We start from the raw sequence: 27,187 nt of genomic DNA, 5'->3' as shown, positions 1-27,187 counted from the left end.
AGATATTAGGAAGCATTTCTTTACAGAAGGGGTTGTTGGGTGTTGGAATGGGCTGCCCAGGGAGGTGGTGGAGTCCCCATCCCTGGAGGTGTTCAAGAGTAGGGTCGATTTAGAGCTTAAGGATATGCTGTAGGTGGGAACTTTGCTAGGAGAACGGTTGGACTAGATGATCTCCAGGGTCCTTTCCAACCTAGAGGATTCCGTGAGAGTAGAACAGTCATGTGTGACGAACACAAAAGCCTCCTACAATGTCCTGTGGGCTGCACTTGACCCATAGTCACTGTCAGCTCTGGGTCTCTTGCTGCAGCTATAGGACTAACGAATCTGCTGGTTTGGAAACTTTGGGACAGCTTCTGTGCTTTATCCAGGCAGTAAAGAGCTCCTGGTGGTTGCTTTTGATACCATATTCTAGGATTATGGATTTCTGCTTGGGCTTTCTCTGGTTTCTGCCAGGTTACAGTGGTCCACAAGGAACCATGTTTCAGTTACAGAACAAAGACTGGCAGTGTTCCTTCCCTGCCTCTGTCTCATCCTTTCTGTTGTTTTAGGGTGTGAGGTTAGATACAAGGCTCACATGATTTGTTCTTGGTGAGAGTTCCTGTGTACACAAGGTCTCCTAGGTAGATTGTCTTATGGCAGTCTGGTATCTTCATTGTAATGGGAACATTGATGCAGAAAAAATACTAAGTATTGCTTGTTTTATCTTTGTTTCTGCCCATGTGTGACTCTTAACACAGCTCCTTCATCTCTGTGTGTACTTCACATACTGGGTCTGCATACACTTAACTACTTCTTTCTGAATTGTGCTGCCTATTGTGAAATAACTATTTTTTAGTAGTCTGCCATCAATTGCTCTTGATGCTGTGCAGGAACAGAAAAGATAAGATGTCCTAACATATACACCATGTAGAAATGTGCATGATCGGTTCACTCCTATGGTGTAGTGGTTTGGTAAGAATTTGAGTGCTTACTCACAAAGCGACAGGATGCAGTGATCTTTAGTCTGAAAAGAATGAGAAATAAGACATTCATGAGCAGTTATCAGGTGTCTGTGAGAGCGATTTCCCTTGGGCCTCGCAGTCAGCATTGAGTTGGCAGTTATCCTTGGCAGAACTCAAAGTTTTTCAGTTTGAGAAAAGTACTGAATTAGACGGTGTCTTTATTCCTAGAGACTTTTAAGCATCACTCAAAAGATTCAGTGTGAAGATCAGAAGCTTTATTAGCAGGTGTTTCAGTTCTTTGTGGCCTTTGCAACAGGGAAGAGGGAATGTTTGAAATGCAGAGCAGTCTCTTATTTTTAAGAGTATCAGACTTTACAAAGATATAAAATAGATATGATATAAAATCTAGGGAAACTGTGAGCACATGCACGTGCGAGAGACCGAGAGGTGCAGAATGGCAGGAAGGGACAATCTAGACAGTACAAACATTTCCCTGAGTCCTGAGACCTGTGTAAAGGGGAGGTTGGCAGGCTGGTTTCTAAAGAGGAGCTAGCATGGCTCCCATCCATCCACTGCTCGCTTAAAGAAGGAAATTGGGCCGGACGGCAGGACTAACTGGCATCCTACTAGCATGGTCCAACTGCCACTAGGACAGCGTCAACGTTGAGTGACATTTAATTTGGGCTAGTTGGGAAGGCTGCAGCCCCGTACTTTGTCAAATACCACTGATGTAGTATGGTTGTAGCGATAGCGGAGTGTGTATATGGGTATGTGCTAACTTCTGAATTAGTGCCTGTGTAACTGCCCAGCTGCACTGGGATGTGCCTGTGTGTACCTATTCCTGTTTCTGGGAAAGTGCTTGAGTAACACTGGCTTTTTTCTTCTAGGATAATGCGGGAGCAGCCAAGCGTAGTTCTCGGTGTGGCCCACACTGTTGTGAAGAGAATGTCCCCATTTGTTAGACAAATTGACTTTGCCCTGGATTGGATGGAGGTTGAGGCTGGACGAGCTGTTTACAGGTGAGATTTGGACAAAATCTCTGTTGTCTGTTGAATATTTAAGTTAAGGAGCTGTGCTCCCCTGGTGATATATAGAATAAGAAACTCATTGGTCTAAATTTATCAACCATTCCATCAGGTTTACATGTTTGCCTATTTTGAGATTATTTTCTTTCTGCAGTACCCATTGACATTGCTTCAGTGTCTTGTCTCCAGGTGTTACTAAAATTCTCTCATAGTATTCCTCATTCTTTTATGTTCTCTCAGCAAGCTTTTAAAGTGACATAATAGATTAAGACACAGACAGTTATATGTTCTGGTAGAAGTTTCTACATTGTTCAGGGCATGAACATCTATTGCTCAAAGAACATCTATTGCTCAAAGAGTTTTTCAACCTTTCTAAAATAAACAACAAAACTCAAAGATAATTCAGTTAGGCTTATTCAATAGTAAATTGAAAAGAGGCACTGCAATTGATGTTTGAGAGGCAGAAGTTGTCCTTGGGAAAACTTAGTTTGGATTTTTGTACTAGGATACATTTGAGCTATTATGTGGTTGCTACAGTGGTGAGAGAATAAAGGTCTAATTTAGTATGTGTTCTGTATAATTGTAACTTTAATTTTTATAACTGTACCTGCAGCACTAATGCCAATGGAACCTTTGTGCATCAGAGCAGTCATAGCTGTCAATACCTTATTAAAATATTTTGGAATTCCTTGCATTAGTTTTAACTTCACTACCAGAATTAGTCATTCAGGTTGGAAAAGACCCTTGGGATCATCGAGTCCAACCATCAGCCCGACTCTATGGCTTTTCATCCCTGTACTAAGTTATGCTGGAAATCCGCATGCCAAACAGCACTCTTAATCATGCAAACTGGGTATAGCAAAACCTTCCTGATTGATAGATTATGTTGTGCACACCGAAAAGCATCCAAATGCTGAGCCACTTAGGGGGTTTTCTTTTTGACGTGCAGAATTTTCATATGCATCCATATTAACCTTGCAGTGACAACAAGCTCCAGCTGTAACCTGTAATAAACCTGTTGTCTCCCCTAGAGGCCACTTGCATTCTGGTCATCTCTTTCCAGACCTAATATTAACCAGTTGTGCAAAGCATGCACATTTAAATGTTAAATATATTTCCAAGTTACCTTTTAACAGATGCCTGTTCAGTTTCTTGTTTGCTTGTTGTGTTTAACTGTTGGTTAAACATTTCCCTATGTCCTCTAAGTCGGGTAGGGAAAGATGGTCAACTTATTAAAAGACTGTAGAGGCATTTGCTGAGCAAAGATGCTTTACTAAGCCTTGTTGTTGATTATTTTTTCTGCAGGCAGGGTGACAAGTCAGACTGCACGTACATTGTGTTGAATGGTCGTCTTCGCTCGGTCATACGGATGGATGATGGGAAAAAGCACCTGACTGGTGAATACGGCCGAGGAGACTTAATTGGAGTGGTAAGAGCAAGTTTCAAAAAGGAACTGTTCAGCTGAGCAATTGGTATTGACTCCACACTAAACAAACAAAATCTTGCTCTGATCAGTTGTGAAAGCCCTTAACTAAGAATAACAAGTTGAAAAGCTGGAAAATCCCTTTTACCCGGAAACTTTATGTAATAACAACATGAATGGGATTATAGACTTGTTTTAAAAAGAAAGCTAACAAAAAAGTCACAACCAAATCAAAACGTCCTATCTTTTGTGATATGGGTTACTTTCACATTGAGAGGAGTACAGCCTGTTAGAATAGTTCAGGAAGAATTGTAGATATGTGCACTAAATGGTGATTTGGATAAATTTAGTTAGAAAGATTCAGTTTGGCTGGGGTCCTCTGGAAGTGTCTAGTCCAACCTCCTCCAAGTTAGAAGAGCTAACCTGAAAACTGTATCAAGTTGTTCAGGGAATGTGTAGTTATTAAAGTTACTAAAGAAACTTTTTGTTTCAAAATTGTAGTATTTATGTTTAATTTCTCTGTGTTCATTTTTTGTTGCTCAGCCCTAGTTAACAACAGAAATAGGAGCCTTACATCCTAAAAATGAATTACTTTTTTGATTTTTTTTTTTTTTTTTTTTAAATTTAAAATTAGAAGGTTTCTGTTGTTCAGGCCCTCTTCCTTTCTGAGCTGAAAACTAAGCATTTAATACGTATCTGGTTATAGTTAGAATTAGTGTATCTGTGAATAAAGAAAACACGAGAGTTGGTACTGTGGGAAGAAATAGGGATCAAGAGGAAGAGGAAGGAGGAGTACAAAGCTTTTTCCCTTTAGAGAGCTGATTTAGGATTATGCTGATTGCAAAAGGTGATGTTTTTGAAAATGGCATGATCCAGCACTTGAGCATTACGCCCTGGTATATGAGGTTCTCTTGCCTCTTTCCCTTGGTCACTGGCTGTCTCTGTAGCTGGGACTGAAGTACAACATCAGCATGTGAGACCTGCTTCTCTTTGGTGGCAGATGGGTCACAGACCAGTATCTGTATTGTAAAACGTTCATGACAGAGGTCTCATGTACTCCGAGAGACTGGGAACTGACCTAACATCTGAGTTGTTTTTCTTGAGAGAAGTAAAAAACTGTCTTGTAAGGAGGGTGAAGTCTCTGGACCTTTTCAGTGTCTGTTCACAGCTCATTTTCACTTGCCTAGTAACTTTGAAATAAATTGTATATCATTCGGAAGTGACTGAAATAGAGCAGAAGAGGCAGTTCTGGTGATACTCCCAGCAGAAGACAGTGGTGGTCTGGGCTGATGACTGCACCATATTCGTTGAGTTATATGTGGACAGTATTTAAGGATATCTTCCCAAGATCACTGCTGCTTCTGGCTGAGGAGTTTTGTTGGCTTGGGACTGTGTTTGGAGAAGCAGGTTTATTCCTGAGTGTGCTAGGCACACTCACAATTTTTTTTTGTTTGTTTTTTCTTTTTTGGGCTACTTCTTTGGGACACCTCATTAAAGGTAAAATGATATGGTTTGACAGGAATGAAAGCTGAGATCTTTTGTGACTAATCATGCTGGTATGAGGCCTTTTAGTGTGTGAATAAGGGTTTGTCAGTTTTGACACGTACAAGCATTTTCCTGCTCATTTCCCTGTGTTCTTTTGCCAGAGGTGATCTGCAGCTTCACTGTCAAGCTTCTGGAGTTTTGCAGAGCTCCCAGGTTAAAACAACAGACCTGCTGTTCTCCTTTCTGGAAGTGGTTTTGAGTGACAGTGGAGCATATGGTCTAAAATCTACCTCCCTGTACAAGCACTAGTGCTGCTTTTGCCACGTGCTTCACGCTGGCTCAACTGTTCATCTGGTGAGGAGAGGGAGGTCAGCTTGGTGGATGGACTGGGATGTGTTTGCTGGTGACTCCCTAGGCATGGACACAGAAATACCCATATAGTTTGTTTAAACCATAAAGGCACTTTTCTGGATCCCTGTTATGACATGAATCATTTGAAGACTTTTGTGACTCCGTGGACGTCATCTACTCCTTCCTACCCACGGCTCCCAGGCCCACTGACTCATGCTGCCATTTGTTGAACGAATCTCAATTCTCTGGCTGTCTTTTGAAAACATGGGGGAGGATTTGTAAAGATTGCCAAGATTAATGTAGCCGTTGTTTGCAGAGGGCATTAGAAAAATGACATTTTTCCTTTTTTTTAGATTTGTTTATCCCCTTCTGCAGGATCTGTTATAAACCTTTAAAAGCCTGCTATAGGGTTGGAATTTGCCCTAAAAGTAAAGTAATTGGAGGGTTCTAGGTGCTTGCAGGGAATGAAATTAGCAGTTGGTATTGGTAATTGGTATTTTGGTCAACTGGTGGCATGTTCCTCCCTGAAACCCCTCCAAGACCCACCATGTAATTTGGAACTGTGGGCACTAACAAAATACAAGAGTCCTGTAGTTGATGTATTTTTGTTTATTGCCGTTATTTCAGAACTTTACAAATGCTGTGTGTCATATGCATAAGAGATGAGTATCTGCCATTTCTGCTTTCAGAAGAAAAGCACTGAAAAATGAAGGATTACAGACAAGATGTTAATTTTCAGGCATGTGCGTGTGCTCCTAAGGCTAAACTTGTGGCTCGAACTGTTTTGTTCCTTATACTGACTCAATGGCATCTGTTTCTGAGGTCTGTCAAGTCAGGGGGAGAAGAACAGATTAGAAACTAAAGTTTGCATTCCCTGCGTAGTTACTTGAAGAGCTGACAAGAATAGTTGTCAGGGGAAAGTGATCCCTACTCTCTGGGTGCCTTTTTGGAGGGATGCTGCCGTCTGCTTGCTGCTGCTGACCCTATTGGTGGGCAACTCCAGTTGCTGTGGGGGTCAAATCCAATCAAAACTTTGATTGAAGGCCTTTCAGGTAGTTTTTAAAGGACAATGATAGATCTGTTAGATCATTCCCTCACATTTGAAATACAGTTGACCACTTGAAAGACAGCTGATAGAAGTCCTGTTGTCTAGAGGCTAAGATCTGACCCGTTTTGGGGGGACCTTTTAATTTGTTGGTGCCATTACTACAGATGCAATTATGGAAAAATGTTGAAAGATTAATTTTATTAAATCATTTCATGTGAACTAAAGGGTAACTCTTCTAGCATTATTTCTGCCATGCCCAGGTGTCCCTAGAGGAAATCGGAAAAGCCCATTGTGTGTTGACAGAGTGAAAGGGCTTATCTTCACTAATTTATTTGTTTAAAATGCTTATATTAGTCTCTTTTTTTTTTTTTTCCCCTTGATGTTGCTCCTTTAGTTCTGATCTTGCTTAACTGCTGCAAATTGTAGTTTTTGCTCTTGTTGTCTGAGTGGATTCCTTTTCATTTACTTAACTGTTATGCCTATTGATATCAGGCAAACTGACCCAGACATTGACATGTAGTGTTGTCCCTGAGCACTGCTGCTGAGACTGGGGCACTAATTCAGGTTTGGTTTTTTTTTTGGTTTTTTTTTTTTGTTTTACAACGTGCAAAATAGGTTGTCCCATATGGGTTACAGCTCCAGGCATCTGTTGAGATGGGTGTTCTTTTGCTTTTTGCATTGTTGGAAGGACACTAGTGGATGGGGAGAAGGGGGGGAAAAAACCAGCAGAGCTATCTTGCAGAATAATCTCTTGTTGAATAAGTTACTTGTATACTGCCTGCTCCCTTCAAATATCTGGACATGATAGAACTTTCTATGCAATTGACTCTATGTGAGTCAATGCTTTGTTTTAATGAGGTACCTGAAGAATGGCTGCAGTGTTGGTAGGATGATTAAATGCCAGGCAGTTCTTAGACACCTCAGTGACAGCTGTTGAACTTACAATATTTTTAAAAGCTGGGCTCTTAGGTAGTTTATAGCTAGATTTTCCTGGTAGCCACCTGCATCATAAAATTGTTGTCTGCAGTATCTTATCAGCAAACCAGACAGCTTTCAAAAATGCCCTGCTGAGGGGGAAAGTTGTGTTTTAAGTTAAGTTCTGTTAAGTCAAGATCCTTTCTGTTTCTCTTTAAAAACCAGAATGCCCCTTCTTAGTAGTAGTACTATACACAGTCCTTTTTGGGTAGCAAAATAAGTGCAGAAAGGCATTTGTGCGCTAACGCTTTCTTTTAACGCAGGGCAGCATGAGTGATAAATTTTAGGAAAAGAATCCTCATCTGCTGGTGCTGCAGCATGCCAGTTCCCCTGTAGAAAGAAATCACACTTTACCTTCTAGAAATAATAGATATTTAAAATGTTTTTAGATGTTAAGCTGTTCATCTAATTAACACAGTTAAATGTGCATGCCATTTTTCTCTCTAAAATTCTAAAGAAGAATCTGTAAGTGGCTTATGATTTCCTTGGGGCTTTGGAGCATTGTCCTTTTGAAATGTAACACTGTTAGAAATCTTTAATTGCTGAGTAATCCTCAAAGGAAACACACCAGTATCAGGATTACACTTGTCAGGCTTTTGTTCTTTATCAGTATTAGTGTTATCATACACCTCCGTCTTTTGACAGTACCAAAGCCAGTTGAAAATCATTGTACACTTGACAACCATGCTAACACTGGGCAAGTTCTACTCTGTTAAGGCTCGTTTACTTCATTTTTAAGCATGTGAATGTTTTTTGCCGATTCCTTGCATATAATTTTTTTCAAACCATGACTTTGCTAAATCTTTAAGTTATTAAAAAAATATTTCAGGTTAATTCAGGTTAGTGGTGCCTCAGGCACTCTGGGCATAGCTGATATCTGGGAATTGGAGGCAGACGAAGTCCAAGAACTGAGCTGGAAGACATGGCTCTGGGAGGAGGTGTTCTCTTTCCATTTCTTCCACTGTCTGTCTTGGCAATACATTACTGAGAATTATTATTTGCCTAGCAGCATCTTAGGTGTGAAATTGTATTTCAAAAAACCAAACCAAAAAAAACCCCCAACCAACCACACAACCCCCAAACCAACAAACAAAACCCCAAACAAAACACAAACCATACAACAGCAACCATCCCCCCCAGTATTTACCAGCAGCAAAGCAAGACAGAGGAAGCTCTGAGAAATGAGTTCACATTTGCACAGCTAAATTAGTGTCAGTCTGAAATTAGAAGCTTAGTGTCCTGATTTCCAAACCTGTCTTGAGGGTGTTTTTGGCTGAGTTCAAGTCACAGATCTGAGCCATCTGAACTTTTCTACGAGCATCTTCACTTATGGTGCGAGTGCCAAGTACTGTCTATTTTTTTTATTCTTTCTTCTACAACAATTCTTTTATCCACAACAATTTATCATTTATTTGCCTCAAGTTCTAAACAGCTGATAAAAGTAAGAGACCACTCATAACTGAAAATTGTTGTGGTACTGTTTAATGGTCTCATTGCTGGCTGGGAAAACCACAGGCACAGTTTTGACAGGATCTGGTGTTAAATTGTCTGGCATTAATGTTATGTGGCAAAGTCATTTGGCTTTGTACCTGCCACAGATAAAACTTGAGAGCTTTATCTCCTTGGCCAAATTCTTTTTAGAGAATGTTAGGATCTTTGATGACAGTAATAAAAGTTGTGACCTGCTGGGTTTCAGATAGGTGGACACTAGCAATGATATTACCAGAAGGAAGTTCAGCTGGAAGCAGGAGGGAGTCACAGAATAGATTAAGAAATGACAGAAATCAGGAATGGCATGAAATCACCTATCAACGAACTCTTGATATTATTTCTGATCCCCCCTCATGATAGTCTTCCACTTCCCTTGCTCCTTTCTCCCTTCCATTTTGAGAAATGCTACATCAAACTAGGCTGGCTTGTGAATGGCAAGAGTTAATATGGCATCCCCTTTACCCTTTGCAAAAGGCACAAGTAAGCTGCTAGCAAAAGAGTTGGGTTTTTTTAATTCCTGATTGTAGCTTTTCGTCAAGCGTCCTTAAGTAAGAGCCATTGAGTGAGAGATTGAAGTGTGATCGTTCTCATCATCATGAAAATGCTTGGAGGCCAGCAAGCGGTGGGAAGCAGGGTCCAGCAGAGGTGTCAGAAAGTATTTATGGGGGAAGAATCAGCAGTGAAGGATGAGGAAAGGATATGGCTAAAGTTCCAGCCAGACTTGGTGTTCTTGTATGAAGCTGAGTCAAAGGCAATCAGATCTATCTCTTGTTGGAAAATGATTTGAGCAGGTCATCATGTTCTGTTACCTTGTCTTCCATTGCTGAAATCCAGGTATGATTTCACCATAAGAGGAGCATGCTGCACACCTGCCAGTGCTCTTGCACTTGCAGATACTCTTCAGTAAATTTGATGGATTTGTTGAGTGCTTTGTATGTGTGCTTCAGATAGCTTTTGGTATATTTTTGGTGGTGTTTTGACTGTAATGTTGGAGTAGGGGAGCAAAATTCGCATGCAACTTTCCATCTTTTCTATAGCCATGTGTATATAAGGAGTGAAACCTAAGTACAGTAGGTAGGAGTTCTATCAGTTCCTTTCCCCAGCTATAATCTTCCCCTTTTCTGTCCCTTAATGATATTCACTGTTGCAACAGGACTGTCATTGCACTGCTACAAAATGTAGGCTCAGTCTTTTTGGGAGAACCTGTAGCATGACTCTCAGTGCATTAATTACAAAAGGTAGCAAGCTCAGATTTAATTTTTAGATGTGTTTTATATATAACACCAAGACATGTGTGTATATATGCAAGTATTTTATGGTTTTTTTATATATATGTTTTATGTCTTTTATGTTTTTATATATATATAAATAAAAATGAGGGAGGGAGGTTTGGATTCTTCTTTCTGTGCAGCAGAAGTGCTGGATGTCCTCAGTCATGGGGTTAACTTGGCACACAAAAGATTGCAGAAGGTGGTTGTTAGAACAACTTTCAAGAGTACATGGTGTACTGCGTTCATCCGCTGGCACCGCTCCCACAAATAGCATCGATTTGCAGCATGTCTGGTTGTTCTTCCCACTCATTCATTGCTTCCAGCAGTGTCTCCTCCTTTGTCCTTTTCTGATACAAACAAATTAACGTTTTAGATCCTTCCAAACTGGTGGCTGGAGGAAACACCTCTGAGATTAGCATCCTCTACTGCTTTGGGTGCAAATGAGTTGAAGAGGGGTTTGAGGGCAGCTTCTTTAAACCAGGGGAAAAAAAAGTTGGTTCCCCTTCATGTAACGCCGATGATGTTATATTGTTGTCCTCAACTGCAACAGCAGTATCTCCTGTCCTTGCTGAATGAAAACACTGCCCAGAAAATCCACACCTCTGTGTGTGTGTGTGGCTGGTGCCTGCGCCCTGCCCGTGCTTGTGTTGGCCGTTGAGGTACGGGTGTGCTACCTGGTACCTGTGCGTCTGACTTGTTGCATGTCCCTTTCCTTGAGCCTCCTAAACTATCAGCAGATGTCAGTGTTGATATTTCTCATGTCTCCACGGGTGCATTCGTGCTTCTTCGCACAGTGTATTCATCCCTGTCCCTCCTGTTTCCCGCTGTCTTGCGACAGTCCTTCCCCAGGGCCTTTGGGTCAGCTGTTGGTTTTGCGGAGTGCCTGGTGCTGTTCGGGGTGGATATTGTGTAAGGAGAGAGTGAGAAGGAAGTTTTGGCAGATGGACCTCTGAGCTGTTTGTCTTTTCAGTGGGGAGCCGGGGTGTCTGTGCAGGCTTGGGCCGCTGCCACCGCAGTTGTGCTGGGAAGTGTCTGTCTGAAGTGCTGCACCTCTGCACAGGATAGGCCGAGTCCCCTATGATGCTGCTGGTGGAAGCTACACTTGTGTTCAGGAGAAGAAAATGCCTTTTTACTATTTTTGTCTGTTAGCAGAGTTGTCACTTTTTGTTAGGCGTGATGCTGCTTTCACTGAGGCACGGCTGGATGTGTCCTGACCGATCTCCCTGGCGTGCTCTTTTGTAAGAGGGTGCGTGTTTGTGAGCTGCTTGTGTGAACATGAAAACATGAAGCCTACAAATATCGGGCTAATTGACAGGTGTGACTATAGATTTCATTAATGAGGATTTGGGATATGAAGATTTAAACTACATCATTTAATAATCCTCGGGATCCGAACCTGCTTCCCGGGGTCTCATTGTAACTGATGCTTTAATTTCTGTGGCTCCTGTTCCCGCTTACTGTATCATGTCCAGGGGGTGGCAGATGCAGGGTTTCCTTGGTGTGGAAAGAGTACTACTTTTTGTGAGCTGGTAGCAAGGAAAAGGGGAGGAGGGGAGGTGGTGTAGGGGAGGAGGGGAGGAGGGGAGGTGGTGTAGGGGAGGAGGGGAGGAGGGGAGGTGGTGTAGGGGAGGAGGGGAGGAGGGGAGGTGGTGTAGGGGAGGAGGGGAGGAGGGGAGGTGGTGTAGGGGAGGAGGGGAGGAGGGGAGGTGGTGTAGGGGAGGAGGGGAGGAGGGGAGGTGGTGTAGGGGAGGAGGGGAGGAGGGGAGGTGGTGTAGGGGAGGAGGGGAGGAGGGGAGGTGGTGTAGGGGAGGAGGGGAGGAGGGGAGGTGGTGTAGGGGAGGAGGGGAGGTGGTGTAGGGGAGGAGGGGAGGTGGTGTAGGGGAGGAGGGGAGGTGGTGTAGGGGAGGATACTAGCCATAATGAAGAGAAACTGTAAACAGCGTATTACAAAATGGATGGGAAGGGAACACACAGAAAGCCACAAGAGTATATAAATGTGCCACTGGTTGAAGGCCGGGGGAGAAAGGACCTGTGACTGAACATGGACCTGCTGGCTTGTGTTGCTAATTCATGCTGGACCTGGCTACTCTTGCACTAGGGTATACTTGAAAACTCACTTGCAAAGAAATCATCTACACAAGAAACTATTTTGAAATTATTTCCATTTTACTATTGCTGACTATTAGAAAAGTCACCCAATAATTTGTTGAAGTGAGGCTGAATTTGTATGGAAAAGCAATGTTTTATTGCCAGCAGATAGACTCACATAAACCAGCCCCAGTTCTGGTCAAGTCCTTCGTGAAGTCTCAGAGACACTTGAGGCTAAGCATGAGAATAACTGTGCTTACACTTAAAGTTAAGCAAATATCTAAAGTGGGTGTAGCTTAAACCAGAATTTGGAGTAATTAGACCAACTTGCAAAAGACGACACTTGCTAGTTTTTACTTTCCAACTGTGTAATCTGAAAAGCTGCAGGAAGAACTGTTAGGAATAACTGCTGAAAATTAAGTCAAAAGAGATCATGAGAATATAAATTGCTTTCCTTCCTCCTTTTAAAAGATTTACAGTAACACTTTTTATTTGTAAAGAACTTGTAAGCCATGGTTGTGAATGATCTGCATTGTATGTGATGGATGCTTTGTACATGTTTTTGTCACTATTTAGTACTGAACTAAGAGAACATATAAGGAACCTAGCTATCAGAATTAACTGAAACAGTTAAAAGAGCATAGGTCTGTTTGTAGTTGGGTTGTGAGTTGAGGGGTTTTTTGTTAAGTGTTGGAATCAACAGAACTGCAACAGTGCAGGAGGTATAATCGCTTAGGGTAATAGTCATGTTCAATTACAAGAACCACAGAGTGTATAACACTAAATTCATGCAGCTCTTAGAGGAAATGGAAGTAAAGACAATGATAGATGGACAGATTCTTGAGGGTGTGCTGGAGGAAGAGAGGAGATGTTGATGCTTGCTGTAAAGGAGGAGCCAAGGGGTACACCTCGGTGACAGGTGAGCAGTGAACGGAACATGTAGCATTTGTGGATAGCTGCTAAAAGCAGGCATAGCAGTTGGATTTCAAACAGAGACAGGTTTCAAAGTGGGGATAACACTCTAACGTAGGTCTGCTGAATTTACAATGTGAGGGGAAAGTGAACAATGCTAGACAAGATGGCAAGGAGAAGAATATCAGTCAGACAAAGCAGAAGAGGTGAAAAAGAAGCTTAAGCCTTCAATGAACTCCAGGAAAACCAGAGGATTGTTTTGAGAGAGAGTAAGAGCAAGGATGGCACATGGGTGAATTAAAAATTGAACGAGGAGGACAGAAATGGGCAGTGAGGCAGAACTTTAGAGGCTTGTTACTAAGGAGAAGGAATGGACATTATGGGAGAAGAACCAGAGACGTACTGTTGCCTCAAGCAAAACATATCATGTTGACTTGAATTTAAAAAGAAGTGGGAAAGACTCCGCTGATTTTCTTGCACTGGAGCAAATGTTCTAGCTGTGTTCATGCTGGCACAGGTAAATGATGATAATGGTAGTCTGGGAAGGAGCTCAAAAGAGAGCCTTGGGTGGTTATATATACAAATATATGCTTTCCCCCTCTCCTGTCAGGTTGAATAAAATTTGGAAGATAATAAAACTGTTTCTTGAAATATTTATTTATTGATGATGTTATGGAGGTGTCTGTGGTGTTTGTTGCAGCCGTGGTGGGTGATCAAAATGTTAAATTTCTTTATGACCAAGGAAATATCTATGATGTTCATCTGAAGGCAGGTGGATTTTATTCATATTAACATTCAAGCTAGATCTCTGTCTTGTACTATTTACAGACCTGGAAAAATAAGAAAACTTGTTTGAAAGGTTCACTGTACAGAGGAGCCCAAGGATTTGAAAGTGGTTTAGGATTTAAGATTTACATACTCATGGTGCATGAAACTTATTTTTTTCGAAGTGAGAAGAAAATAACTGTGAATAAATGACATCTCAACAGGTTTATTAAGAATAAATACAAAAAAATAAAGGTATCATTTTCAGGGGAGAACTATGACTCAATGTTAGAATATGTTTTCAATCTTCAAAAAAGTTGAGGATAGCCAAATACCTATTTGATTTGACAGATTACCATGTGCAGAAAAATCTAAAACTAGTGCAAAGAAGGCTTTATAACCTTAGGGTAGAAAGAGAGGAGAGTTGAGAATGTAATGAAGACTGAGAACAATCCTACAGATGGCCCAAATGTTGAACGAGAGCCCTCTCACTTCCAGTGAAGAGAAATTATTCACAGTTTGGGATAACTAGTAAAACTAGACACTGGGAACTGAGATGATAATATCCAAGGGGAAGGCAGAACTTGAATTTCTTGGTGTACAGTGCCTGGGGACCCAGGTATTTTCCATGCTAGAATATTGGGATGTCTTTAAATGAAAATAGCAAGGCTAATGGCAAGATTTACATAGTACTTATATGTAAGAGTAGTACAAGATCCAATTTGTGTAATCGGTTGGGAATTACATTCAACAAATTCCCTGCATTTGCGCGATCTGTAACACCGTTGGTGTTGCAAATGCCACTTGCTCTGGAGATCTGAATGGCTCTTTGTGAAGGAGGTTTGAAAAAGGTCTTCATCTCCTCTCTGATCTGCCTAGGGAACAATTTGAAAAGACAAATTTGCAGTTTGGAAAAAAAAAAAATCCCCGAGGCTTTGTTTTAAAGTTAAATTTTAATTCCCTTTTTTACAAATCTCATCTTTTTATGGAAGACTTGTGAGCCCTTTGGAGCACAGTTCATTTTATGCATTCATATATCACAGAAAGAGTGGAAAAACATGTTAGACAGTTTGAGTGTTTTTCTTTATACCAATTAAACTCAATCGGGTGATGACTGGCTGAGAGGAAAGGTTTTATTTTAACAATTGAAACTCTTACCCTGCTTTCAGGATAAGGAAGCTAAATTAGAGAGCCAAAAACAGTCATTAAAAGCTGGTAATATGGGAGAGAGATAAGATGTTATGCAACCATTTGGGGAGCCTAAAGGGGACTTCTTTCTCCCTGATTGTATGTACAGAGATGACATGACCTTTTTTCCTCTTCTATATAATTAATTTAAAATGTGATTACACAACAAAACATCCCTGACATCTAAACAAAAAACAAAGGCTACATCTTGCAAAGTGTTGCTACTTTAAATTTACTTGTGCAGTTTTTCATGCATAGCAATTGGTGTTGATTAAACTCTTCTGCGCTAGATAGAGTTAATATTAGCAGGCTGATCTCAGTTTTCTGGACTAATTGCAAGTTTTTGAGATCTAGATGTTCTGGCTGTCTGAATTGTCTGTTTGGTGCACATGTAGTCTTCCAAGAATGTACTCTTGTTGGAAGTGGGGTCATGGAGTTGTTGGTGTTAAATTAGTTTTCTTGTGCTGCCGGCAGAAGTACATGCCTGGGCACCTGGCACAGCTCAGCCCTTGTACAGGGCATTAGATACATTGCATTAACTTTTCCTGTGTCTGAGCCCCCAGTTCTAGAATGAAAGCATTGCTGTGTTGGAATTTGCTGTAAATATAAGTTTTGGAACAAATTCTGAAAAAAAAAAACCAAACCCAAAACCCAACAACCCACCCCAAAATCAAAGAAACAAAAAAAACCTCATCAAAGCCTCCAACCCCAAAACAAACCAAACAATGATAAGCTGATACATTATTGTGTTTCTTTTTCTACTGGAAAACTTAAAATGAAAAGTCATGTTCACTTTTATTCTGTCTATGAATTGCAGTTAGAGTGAGGAATTTTTTAATTTGTGTTTTACCCTTAGTGATTACAGCTGCTACAGTGACAACCATTTTTTTTTTTTTTTTTTTTTTTTGAAACAACTGATCTATGGATTTTAAACCCAGTAAACATTGCCTGTTGCTAAAACTTGCAAAACTGAGCACCAGGCTGTTTCTAAGCAATTAAATGTTGTAGCTCATGCCTGAGCTCTGAATGACGCCATCTCGCCTAGCAGGCTATCTCATTAAGCATGTGAAGATATTTCACCAGGGAATTTGATTTCTGCATTTCAAAACAAAATAAGAGCTGGTGGCAGGTCCGGGGCTCTGCCGATGGTGCAGTTGGGGATTCGGGGAACAGCTGCGTTTTGCAGAGTAGGCTTTTAGAAACCAGGTTTGTTTATATTGTGTTAGGTTCTTCCTGTAAAGGAGAAAATCTTTGTATTAATTTTCATTGTGTGATCATTTCCTTTTACTAAACTTCTACCCTTCATAAAATAAATGTTTCTAGGTGAAATAATTGGGCAGTATTCAGGTAGGTGTGTGCTGTCACATTTTCCTGTTCACACAGCACAGGTACACATGCATATGTTAAAACACAACCAAACCAAAAAAACCCCACAAATACAAAACCCAAAAATCAAACACAAAATCAACTGGTAAAGCTAAGCTCACTTCCAACCAAAACGGGCTGATTTGTTCCTCATTCATTTCTCTGATTTTTAAGATTGATTATTTCAAGGTTGTTGGTATTCAGCTTCTGAAAGCAAAGTGAGTGAGTATTTCAGGGTGGTATTGAGGAAAGAAGAAAGAGCAGTAGGGAAGTGGGGTATTCCTGTGTATTAGATGGCTTTATTACAGTTAAATATGATGAATTAAAAGAGGTGTTGTTGTGATGGTGAGCTCATTGTGTGCCTCTGTTCTGGCAAGCATTAAAAGCAGTTCTGATCATCACTCTGGAGATGTGTGTGAGAGCTTGCAAGAGCTCAAACAAAATTTTCTCTTGTAATTCTGTCTATACGCTGCTGTGGGTTCTAGTTCTGTGAAAAACTACACCTGTCTGGTAGCAGAGGATGTGCCTGAAAAATTGGGGTTAAATAGATTCTAATACTTGTTGCAGGTGGATGTGCCTTTGGTACCTTTCTCTGTAAGTGCCCTTGGGGGAAAATAATGTTGGGGTTTGGATGTCTGTGAGCGACAAGTATGACAGTCCAGTTCTTGGGAATTGTTCACTTTCTTCATCCTGAGATTTGAGTTTTGCAACATGTTGGGAATTACCTTTAATGTTTTGGCTATGAACTCTTTCAGGTAGAGGCATTAACCCATCAACCTAGAGCCACAACAGTACATGCGGTCAGAGACTCAGAACTTGCCAAACTCCCAGAGGGAGCACTGACATCTATCAAACGCAAGTTTCCCCAGGTAAGAAAACTAAAAGTATTTTCTGTCCATCTCAAAAGATGTCTGAGGAGCTAAAACTTCCCATTAGCACAAAGTCTTCTGGGTTGTTTGTATGATTGATGCATACTGAGAAAATATTTTGTTCTTTTTGCCTGCCTAATCTGATCTCTTCCTTTATCTTCTAATCAATTTTAACATGTTTTATTGCAGAGATGGTTTGTGTATCTGGAAGAAGTTCATGCTAAATGCAGACCATGCATATTTAGCAAGGTGGAAATCACTTAGTCCTACTGATAGTAAATGAAAGTTTGACTTGTAAAATCACTTTAAAATGTTGTTATTCATTTGTCTTGCTCACTGGGACTCAAAGCCAGCACTTGGTTATATGTACCTTTATTTCCAGAGCGTTGATATTTGGGGTTTGGTTTTCCTCTTCCTTGCATTTTAGGCTGTCAGTCCTCATTCTGTAACTGTCAGATCTGTCCGTGTCCTGAAGGCTGTGATTGCTCCCTTTGAATCCACCAAATCATCCATCTTCTTTAATTCACTTGACATTATACTTCTCTCCTGCAAATCTGGAGACTGACAGACTTGCAATTTAATTCTTTTGTCCCTAAATGCATCAGGGACATTATACTAAGCACTAAATCATTGCACTAGCCTTAAAGGCAGTTCTTTAATGCTGTTACTTTAAATTATTTCTGATTTTTCTTTTTGCTGTCTTTTAAGGCCTACACTTATTTTACCAGATTTCTTAACCCTTGCAAAAGTAATAAATCTAATTAAAATATTTTTACTTTCTTAGGATACATAATAACTTTTTTGAATTTTTTAACCGTATAATATAATGCCTGTATTCATGCATTCCCATGTTACAAAAACTGTGGGGTTTTGTCTGTGTTATTGCTAGGATAATTTCACCATTGCAGTAAGTGTTCAGAAGTTAAGTCAATAAAAAATAATCTTCCCGGTTTCTGCCTAAGCATTATTTTTGCTTAAGTGTTTCTGAACTTATGCTGTGGGTTGTCAAGGCACTCCTGTTCTCTGGATGTCTCTTGAATAGTCCTCCAAGTCTGTTCTTCTCTATTTAATGTAACAGATTTCCTGCCCAGATTTATGAACAGATAGCAGTTTGCAACTTCTGTACATAACTAGCCACAGACTGGGTACCGACAGCATGGCATCCTGTCTTGAGTTGCCCTTTTAAATATCACTCTCCTTGTGACTGATCAAGAAGTGAGGAAATGAGCCAGGTGGAATTTAAAACCACCTTTCTTCTTACGTAGTGGATGATTTTAAATGTTACTTGTAGACATTTAAACTGTAAATTACTAGTAAGCACTAAACATTTAGCATTTAGTAATGCCTTGAATGTTGATCTGAGCAAAGGCTGTGTTCTAATTCTGCCTTTTTGTCTGGGGCAAGAATTGATTTCAGTGTCTTTTCTCTCTTCCCTTTTCCTATTCTATCAGTTGGCAGAATTGTTTTCCCCTGAAGAGTGCTCTCTGTGGAGATGTGAATCTTTTTGCTTTGCAGTTAAGGTTGAGCTTGAGTGTTACATTTATAGTACAATTCAAAACGTTTATTTGTAACGGAGTTCACATGTCTTCCATGTCTGTCCTGACCTTTTTGAATATGGAATTAGTTTTCTCTAGAGTTGCATATAGTTTAGCTAATTAGTTGCAATGAAATGAAATGCTAAAATAGATCTTTAAAAAAAAATGTGTTGCAGAAAAGGTTGTTAGAACACGTTCTTGCTGCTGTTTGAGATCTCCAAATCCTAAATAGATGTTAAACTGGTATCAAAAATGTGAGAGCTTGCATTTTTGCTGTTGGATTATTTTAGAACAAGCATTAGAAATAGAAAGAGGGTGTAAAATAGACTGAAAGCAGGGGACTTATGTGGTTAATGCTTTCAGACTGTTTTACGAACCTAAGATAAAATATTTTTTTATATGATCTCAAAGTTCTTGTCTCTTATTTTGTCTGTTAGGTCAATCAGATAAGAGGAAGGACAGAAGTGAGGGAAATTGAAATGTTGGAGGAAAACAATAGGGTAGAAGGTTTGAAGTCAAGTGGACAGTACAAAGTCAACTTTAAAGTTAAAGGAGTATACTGGAAAGAAGTTTTTGAGCTGGAAACTAATAAATTGGATACAGAGAAAAGGGTCTGTGTAGCTGTTTCTTAGAGAAAGAATCTAGGCATTAGAGGATGAAAAGCTGACCATGCCTAGACACTGTCATGAAGTTGTGAAAAAAATACATTGACAGAATGCTTTTTGGTGTGAAGAAATCCTTGCATTCTCCCTGGTACTGGAAAAGCTTCAGCATAAGCCTGTGGCAGCATGTCTGAAGGAAGAGGCAGACCAAATGAAGAGAGTCTAGAGGAATCTAGAGGACAAAAAGGCTGTTGACTGGTGTTTAGAAATATTAAGCTATAAAAGACTGTGAAAGGTTAAGGGAAGACACAGTAGCTATTTTCAAATGTATCAAGTTGTTTTCTGATAGAAAGGACATAAGCTACTCGCCATATTGGAATAGAGCAAAGGGTGGTGTACTGATATTGCAGCAGTTGGATATTAAGAAAAAGCTGATTCTACTGCCTAGGAAGGCTTAAACATTGTTACTTGCTTTTATAACCTCTTTAAAAATTATGTTTAAGGTAGTGCTTAGTGTTGAGCAGGATGGGCTGAATGAATTTTTGCTGTCCTATTTTCTCTCCTGTTATTCTAGTAGAGTGATTTATATACAGGATTTATGTTTTCCCCATCTAACCAGAAGTAATAAAGTAATGAAGGGATAGCAGGTGCAATAGTTTTGAAATAATTGTCTAGATGGCAAGAGCTAGGTTGTGATTTAGCAGTGTGATGGAAGATTTCCCTCTTACTCCTCTGCAAACCAGGAAACCATCTTTCAGGGGAAAAAAAAAGCATCTCTGCCTCTATCAAACAGTGTGCTCCCCTACTGACTGGTAAGGATAAGTTAGCCTGAGTCACTTGGTGGAGTAGTGATCAAACACTGGTGCTTGTCCCCTGAGTCAGGTGAAATACACTCTTCGTTCAGAGGAATCCCACACCAGGGAGAATTGCTTTTGTTTTGGTGTTCCTACTGGCAGCTTCTGTAGAGCCTAAATAGTGTGTATATAGCGAAGAACTGGGCAGTTCCTGAAACTGAAATACCCTTTCAATTATTTACCCTTGAGCTTTACTATTTCCAGTCAAGGATGAAGAACCCTTTAATTCTAGGAGTTTGTGGAGGGACTTCATAGAGTCGGGCTGATGGTTGGACTCAGTGATCCCAAGGGTCTTTTCCAACCTGAATGATTCTGTGTTTCATCTTGCATACTTTCCACCACTCATGGTATTTTTGTAGATGATCCAGAAAGTGTTCCAACTGTGGAATGCATTGTAAGAAAATATTACCTGATGGGTAAGAAAATTGTAGATGTGGGTGGTGCTTGCCAATGAGCACAACGTGAGATGAGGGAAATCATACTCTATTAGTCTGTACAGTAATTCGGATTCCTTGAGCTGCGATGTATAATCTGGAAAGGTTGCACAGCTGATCCTTGGGGAAGCAGTGTATGCCTGCCCTCTGTTTTGTCTTCCCCCTGTGCATCTGCTTTGGTCCTGTCAGAGGCAGGATACTGGATCTTTGGTGTCACCCACTATAACTCCTGTTATTTTGAGGGATGAAACAGATGGGTGAGCATGGGGAGTCTAATCTCAGTTATAAGTAACAGACGAAATTTCAGCGTAATGTGCCCAGAAATGAGAGATGTTCACTTCTAGATCCTTCTCAGTCTGCAGAAGTCAACTTTACATCTAGCTTCTAAGGAAAGAATCCCAACCTTGAGTCACTCTGGATATGGCATCCTAGAGATTCCTAACTGAAAGTGGTGCTCGGTGCAAAACTTCTTTGTTTTCTCAGGACTCATGCCCGAGGGCCACAGCTCTCCAGCATAGCAGTCAGGGCACTCAGCCAACGAGAGCATTTGCTCCTCTGACAGCCTCCGTGCTTGCTTCTGGTGCTGCTTGAAGCTTTTCAGCTTGCAGGAGTGAAAGGGAATTGATTCTTTCTATTTTCATCACTGCCTTCAGTTCTGAAAAGTAGGACAGAGAATCAGCTCACGATTTTTGGCACCGCAAAGCAGTTTCGAAGCAGTAGCGAGAGTGCAGAATTTGTGAACAGATTAGAGATGTTCTAACATCAGTGTATAATTTGGATCACATTTCATAGATTATGTTTTCCTCTGCTGAGCTGAGATTTGTTTTTATAATTCTAACTTGAAATTTAGACCTGCTGTAACTGATGGAAATTGCGCTGAGAAATTGCTTAGGAGCTGTGGGGAGGTGAACTGTAAGACAACCTTTTGCATGCTAGAAATGCATGCTAAAGAATACAGAGGTTTTTTTAATCTTTCTTTCAATTCTCTGAGTCTGCCCTTGGGCTTTAAATATATTCAGAACCCATCATCTATCTTGAACAGTGAGTCTTGCTATCTATGTGTATTTTAACCAGAGCTTTTCTGAAGTGTATGGAGCCTTCCCAAGGGTTATCTGTCTTACAAAGTGAGTTTGGTAATGTGCCCTCTTTTCACAATGGCTTCCCTCAGGCATTGTGCATATTGTGCACCACGTTATTTAAACTTGATGTGGCGCTCTGGAATAGGTCAGGAGAGGCCATGCTTCTAGATTTTTCTGTATTTGTTCTCATGGCTCATTAAAATAAGTTTTCCTTGACAGTAGGAGAAGTGGATGTGAAAAGAAGAAAAATGTTTAGTGGAAGCGTGGTCACTGACTGTAGCTGCCCAACATGAGGCAGGCAGGAATGAGTGCTTAGTCATAGCAGTGATGCGAGAATGACATTTTTCTTCAAGACACAATTGATCACGAGTGTTAGAAGCTCAAACAGCCCCAGGATACAGCTTCAGTTCTTCTGTATGCATTAGCAGCATTTGTAAAGGTGCCAGAAATGGTTGCAAGTGAGCATTTAAGATTTGCTTTGTCACGGCAGCGGTTCTCAAACTGTCAGAAGTTTTTAATCGGAGACCCCTTGCTAAGCTCCCTGATTCTGTGACAAGCTGAGTGTTTTATCTGATCTGTGGCCATGTAAAGCTTCAATAACGCCACGATTTTATTCAAGTTGAGGATCTAATTTACCTCTCCTCCTCCCTTGTCCCTCAAAAAAACCCTTAAGAAAGCTGGTAGAGAATAATCTCAGCTCCTGGGAAGAACTCCACAGAAATGAGTCTGCTATTATGTGAATTTGTATAGGTAAAATGGCTGTTATTACTATTTTATCCCAATTGCATTTATTTCATAGAATAGAAAACCCTTGGCAGCCCTGTTTTCCATATGAGCTTATTCACACTGGGTCTCTGTGCAGTAGAAAGCCCTTTTACATGTCCTTTAAATCACATATGTATGTGAGGGTCTACAGTACTCTGCTGTGAAGGCATCAATAAGTTATTTAATATATTTAACTTAAAGGTGGCCTACTGGATGACTGATTTGGAGTTTTAAAGGCTTAACTATTAAGTATCTTATTTTTAAACTTCTAAGTCACTGGAGAAGGCCCTTGGCTCACTTGCTAAGCCACCTTGTTCACTGCAAGAATAGTATTCTTTTGGGTCTGGGTGACAGTAGAGGATCCACTAGAGAGGATCAGAACAGACTTTGTTCTTATGTACGTTTCTCCTGTTGTAATAAAAATGGATTTGTACTACACAGTATCTCTTAGATGAATTAGTTGTTACTGTGATTTGGGGTATTGGTGTAGATTTTTGTCAAGTTTTCTCATGACTTATTTAAATATCAGCTGCTTTGAATGTTAGTTAAGATGGGAAAAAGCTTTGTTATTATCTTTATCTGTTAGCAGATAATAATTTTGTCAAGCAATCCTTACTATTCACAGAATGAAATAAATATCCACAGGAAAGTATTTTACAACTGAATTCTCATGAAAATCACTTTCAAAAGGGATTATTGTAAAGCAACTCTTAAGTTTCACAGTTGAAGAGGAACAAAAGCTTTAACTGGAACCCAGCCTTGGAAGATTAGCTAAGTGTGGTTAATGGGTTGAAATATTTAAACAGATTATAGGAAACACAGTGCTGCAGAGTGACCATGGACACTTGGTGTGAGAATTACAGGAGCTGTGAAGCAAGTGGTGCTCAGGGTAACACCTAAGACCTGAGATGGATGGAGCAGCCAGCTGTGCGTTTGCACCATCGCTGGCGGGTGATGCAGAGCTGTAATACTGCCTGGCCTCATCCTTGAAGGACGTTTGTTTTGAAACTGGAATTAGTCATCCTAAAGTAGGCAAATACAGTCCCCTTGAATGTGAAGTTTAGTCCTTGCCCTGCAATGCAGAAGCTGCAGGTCTGTTGAGTAATTTAACATTAGTTAAGCAGAGGGAAAACTAATGGTTTCCCAGAGCCTTCTCTGTAGCAGATGTAGAACAAACTTTCAATATGAGGGAGCTGGGGGGATTGGAGGCTGCTGAGAGGGCTCAAGTGGGTCTTACTGAGGATGGAGCTTATTCAGAAACAGCTGGGAAGACAACATGTTTCTAGGTAGAGGAGGTGGTAAGTGGTAAAGTGGGTCAGAGGGGTGGAATTGTGCTGAGGAAAGTGCTCTCTAATGCCATTTGAGAAAGAAATATTCTTTATCCTGTTCTGCCCTGCACAAAAGTCTTCTGGTGAGTTAATCTGAAAAGGTGAGTAGGTGGGAGGAAGAGGAGGAACATTTTATTTCCCTTGTAAAATGTGTGTCTCAACTGAATGTCCTACTCTGGGACAAGTGTTAAGAAATTATGGTTGTAGTAGTGCCTGTGAGAGCATGAGAGGTTTTAAGGCTTTTGGAGAATAGTACTGATGTACCTGGAATCTCGAGTAGGTTTTGAGATGGAGGTATACTCAGTTTTTTAGACCTGTAAGGTCAGTTTTCTTCCTTCTGGTCTGAAAAAACTTTTGCATAAGCTCAGGAGAGTGGATTTTTGGTTGCTTTGGGGATTTTTTTTGAAAGTTCAGTCAGCCATCTTTACCACCCAAGCAAACCATGGCTCCAGAGCCCAGACTTGAACTGGAAACCTTATAGGCTGCTGTCAAAGCCCTGTGACTTTTCTGAGTCATTTCACAGCTTGAGATGGTAGCAGCAGATAGGAAAGTGTGCTCCTTTTCACAAGGACAAGCTTAACCTGCAGCATGGCAATTTCAACAGTTCACACTTGGCCTTACAACAGGAGTGCCTAATCGATACCTCTGCTTCTCCTTATTGTTGAGGTTAACTGTGATTATCTGAGCAGGATTTGTGCACTGCTAGTGTGGTTTCAAGTCGTGAGGAATGGTAAATTCAACTTCCTCACAAATTAAACCAAGTTTGGCTCTATCCCAAGTACAAGGGGTCAAAGAGTTGCATTTATTTTGCGGGCAATTAATGTTCTTGCCCAGTTTAGAAGCCTTCTAGAAGTCTGGACTCCAACTCGCTGCCGTGCAGTGCAGCTTTTTCTTCAGGCCTTAAAATCTAAACTATCTAATTCTGTGCCAGTGGATTGGGCTGCAACTCGGTGCCTGTGGAGAGCAGGGTATGTGTTTGCTGGGCTGGGTGCTAGAAGAGACTGTAAAATCCAGGATGTGCCATAGGGATGAGTACACCAACGCTTCCGACTGTGCTGTGAAGGCTGTCTAGCCCTGGGCGACAGTGACACCGTGGAAATGAGACAATTTTGCACATACAGATGTCTGGGAATTGCTCTGCACTCTTCTAGCCCTGTGCTTGGGAAAGACTGGTGTTTGCATGGGAGAGGGAGGGGGTAGTAGAAGGTTTGCCTACTTTTGGGAAAACAGTACCTGGTCGGTCAGTGGCTCAGCTGTGCTGGGGCAGTGCTGGAGGCTCTATGGCACACTGCACGTCTGGAATATCGGAAACTCACTGTTTCTTCCAGGTTTTCCCAGCAGCACTGCCAGAGTTCTTGCCTTCCCCCTCTGCTCAGGCCCTTGCTGCCAATTCCCAGAGCTTTTCCTATGAAATACAGCTAAATGGGTAAGGTGGGAATAAGTGACTGTAGAATCACAGCCCAGATGTCTGGGCCAAGGTACCTGACTGCTAGTGCCCTGTTACCTGCCTCTCTCCTGCCTCCATCTCCTCCAGGCACGCTTGGAATAACTCTGTTTTCCTTCAATCCCTGTCCGAGACTTCCTAGCCCAATGGCTGATTTGTGCTTGCTGCTTCCTCCTCCTCCCTTCCCCAGGCTAAACCAGCCCCCTCCATGCCACCCCAGGTCCTCTTCTGGGTCTCCTGGCTTCTTTGTCATAGTCTCTTGGGCTACATTGAACTGTGCACTTATTGTGCACTGTTACTGTAGGGGTTAGAATAAATGTGCTTGGAAAACTGGAGGGTGATTTTTTTTTTTTTTTTGTCTATTGGTTTTGAATTCTCCCCAGTTGTACTGAATTTGGTGAGAGCTGCTCTGGCTGCCCTGCACAGTAATGGGTGTAGGTCAATCATTGAAGGTTGGGTTTGTTGTCAATGGAGAGATGTGATTTATATTGACTTCTCCCTCAGATTGACAGGTCTCTTTTAAAGGAAAATATTGGATTTTTGTGACATAAAATTTAGAATACGTGATATAAAACTACAAAGAAATTTCAGGCCAGCTCTTAGCTCTGATCCCAAATTGATGTTCCTTCGACGTTGCTATGACTGCGACAGAGTGACTCATCCTGTTATGGTTAGCAATTTGCTTGTCTTACAAAGTCACCGGGGAAATAATTTTTCCATATCTATATGTACCAAGGTTGTAAGGTTTGCTCTAACAAACAAAACAAATAATATTTCCCGGTAATAGGAGCAGCCAACTGGAAAATGAGGCCAATAGGTTCTATTCTTAGTTCTGTCATTAACCTTGGACATTTTCTTTAGCTTAGCTGGAGCTCTCCTTAGCTGTCTATAAAGCAGAAAAAGTTCTAAATACAGGAGATGGTCTTAGTAAGTAATTAAAATTCTGACGTTTGAAGTGGTTCAGGAGTGTAAAATGTTCATAACACCTTCCAAAACAGCTTAAGGAAAGTCCTAGTGTGCAGATACAGGTTATTAGGTGAATGCATGTGAGCTGGGTAGAGTGAACACTCTTGAGAAGCAGGTTATCTCCCTTAGGAAGGGCAATCAGTCTTACAATTTTTATTGAGAATTCCCTCTTTTCCTCCCTGCTCCCCATAGCTGGGGCAATTTTCTGTAGCTACATCCAGCGCCATTTATTGAGTCCCAGAACTGCAGATCTTGGTGGTGTTAAAGTAGCAACAAGCTCTTGTTGTATTTTGGACAAATGGAAGCTCTTTAGATCCTGTCAGAGATTCCAGGATCAGGAAGGAGGCTGAGAGCCTACCTGCTGTCAGGAGCTGCTGCGGTTCCGCAGCCTCTCCTTGGCGGCACCCTCGGCAAAGAGGGTGTGGACAACATGTGTCTGCTGGTGCTGCAAATAAGAGAAACTTTAAGGAAGTTGATCTTGAATCACTGAGGAGATGGTTGAAGTGGCATCTTTAGGAACTTGCAGTTGTGACTATGGGACAGAAATTATGGAAAGAACTTTGTTTAGCTCTTAATCCTTGCTCTAAGTCGCACTGTTGGAAGCTTCCCTGTTTGCTTTTCTCCCTTCCCCTTACAGATGCTTAAAAAATATTGGTGCTTGTTAAAGCTATGGAGTTTCATAGTCTAGGGCAATTTATTGGTTTGGTTTTTTTTTTTCAAGCAGGATGTATAAATGATTCTGATGGGCATGCTGACCTCTCTTAGTGCCTACTTTCTTTTATTTGAAAGATGCATCATGAAGTGCCTGTTCTTATAGCAACTGTGTGTCTGTCTTTGTCCAAAATCCAAGGCAGCCATTTGCTGCTGATTGTTTAGCTTGTTAAGAGTTTGGAGAACTTTTGTTGTGGTGGTTTTGGGGTTTTTTTTTAATGTCCTCCTGGAGATTAGAGTTATTTTGACCTTGAATTATTTGTTTGGGGTAG

At 41.0% G+C, this 27,187-nt stretch overlaps 1 protein-coding gene across 3 annotated transcripts in view; it reads left to right on the top strand.

The window, feature by feature from the left end:
- The window catches only part of PNPLA7 (patatin like domain 7, lysophospholipase), a 127,343-nt gene that overhangs the window by 34,686 nt on the left and 65,470 nt on the right, over positions 1-27,187 (top strand). For all 3 annotated transcript variants that reach the window (XM_074923799.1, XM_074923800.1, XM_074923798.1), the window contains exons 18-20: positions 1,829-1,960; positions 3,272-3,395; positions 17,084-17,197. In XM_074923799.1, coding sequence (XP_074779900.1) covers positions 1,829-1,960; positions 3,272-3,395; positions 17,084-17,197 — 370 coding nt within the window. The remainder of the gene's footprint in view (positions 1-1,828; positions 1,961-3,271; positions 3,396-17,083; positions 17,198-27,187) is intronic.

This window comes from Athene noctua, chromosome 20 (assembly GCF_965140245.1).
Source record: "Athene noctua chromosome 20, bAthNoc1.hap1.1, whole genome shotgun sequence".
Lineage (NCBI taxonomy): Eukaryota > Metazoa > Chordata > Aves > Strigiformes > Strigidae > Athene > Athene noctua.
Note: the sequence above shows the minus strand (reverse complement) of the source record. Positions and strands in the feature narration are given on the sequence as shown.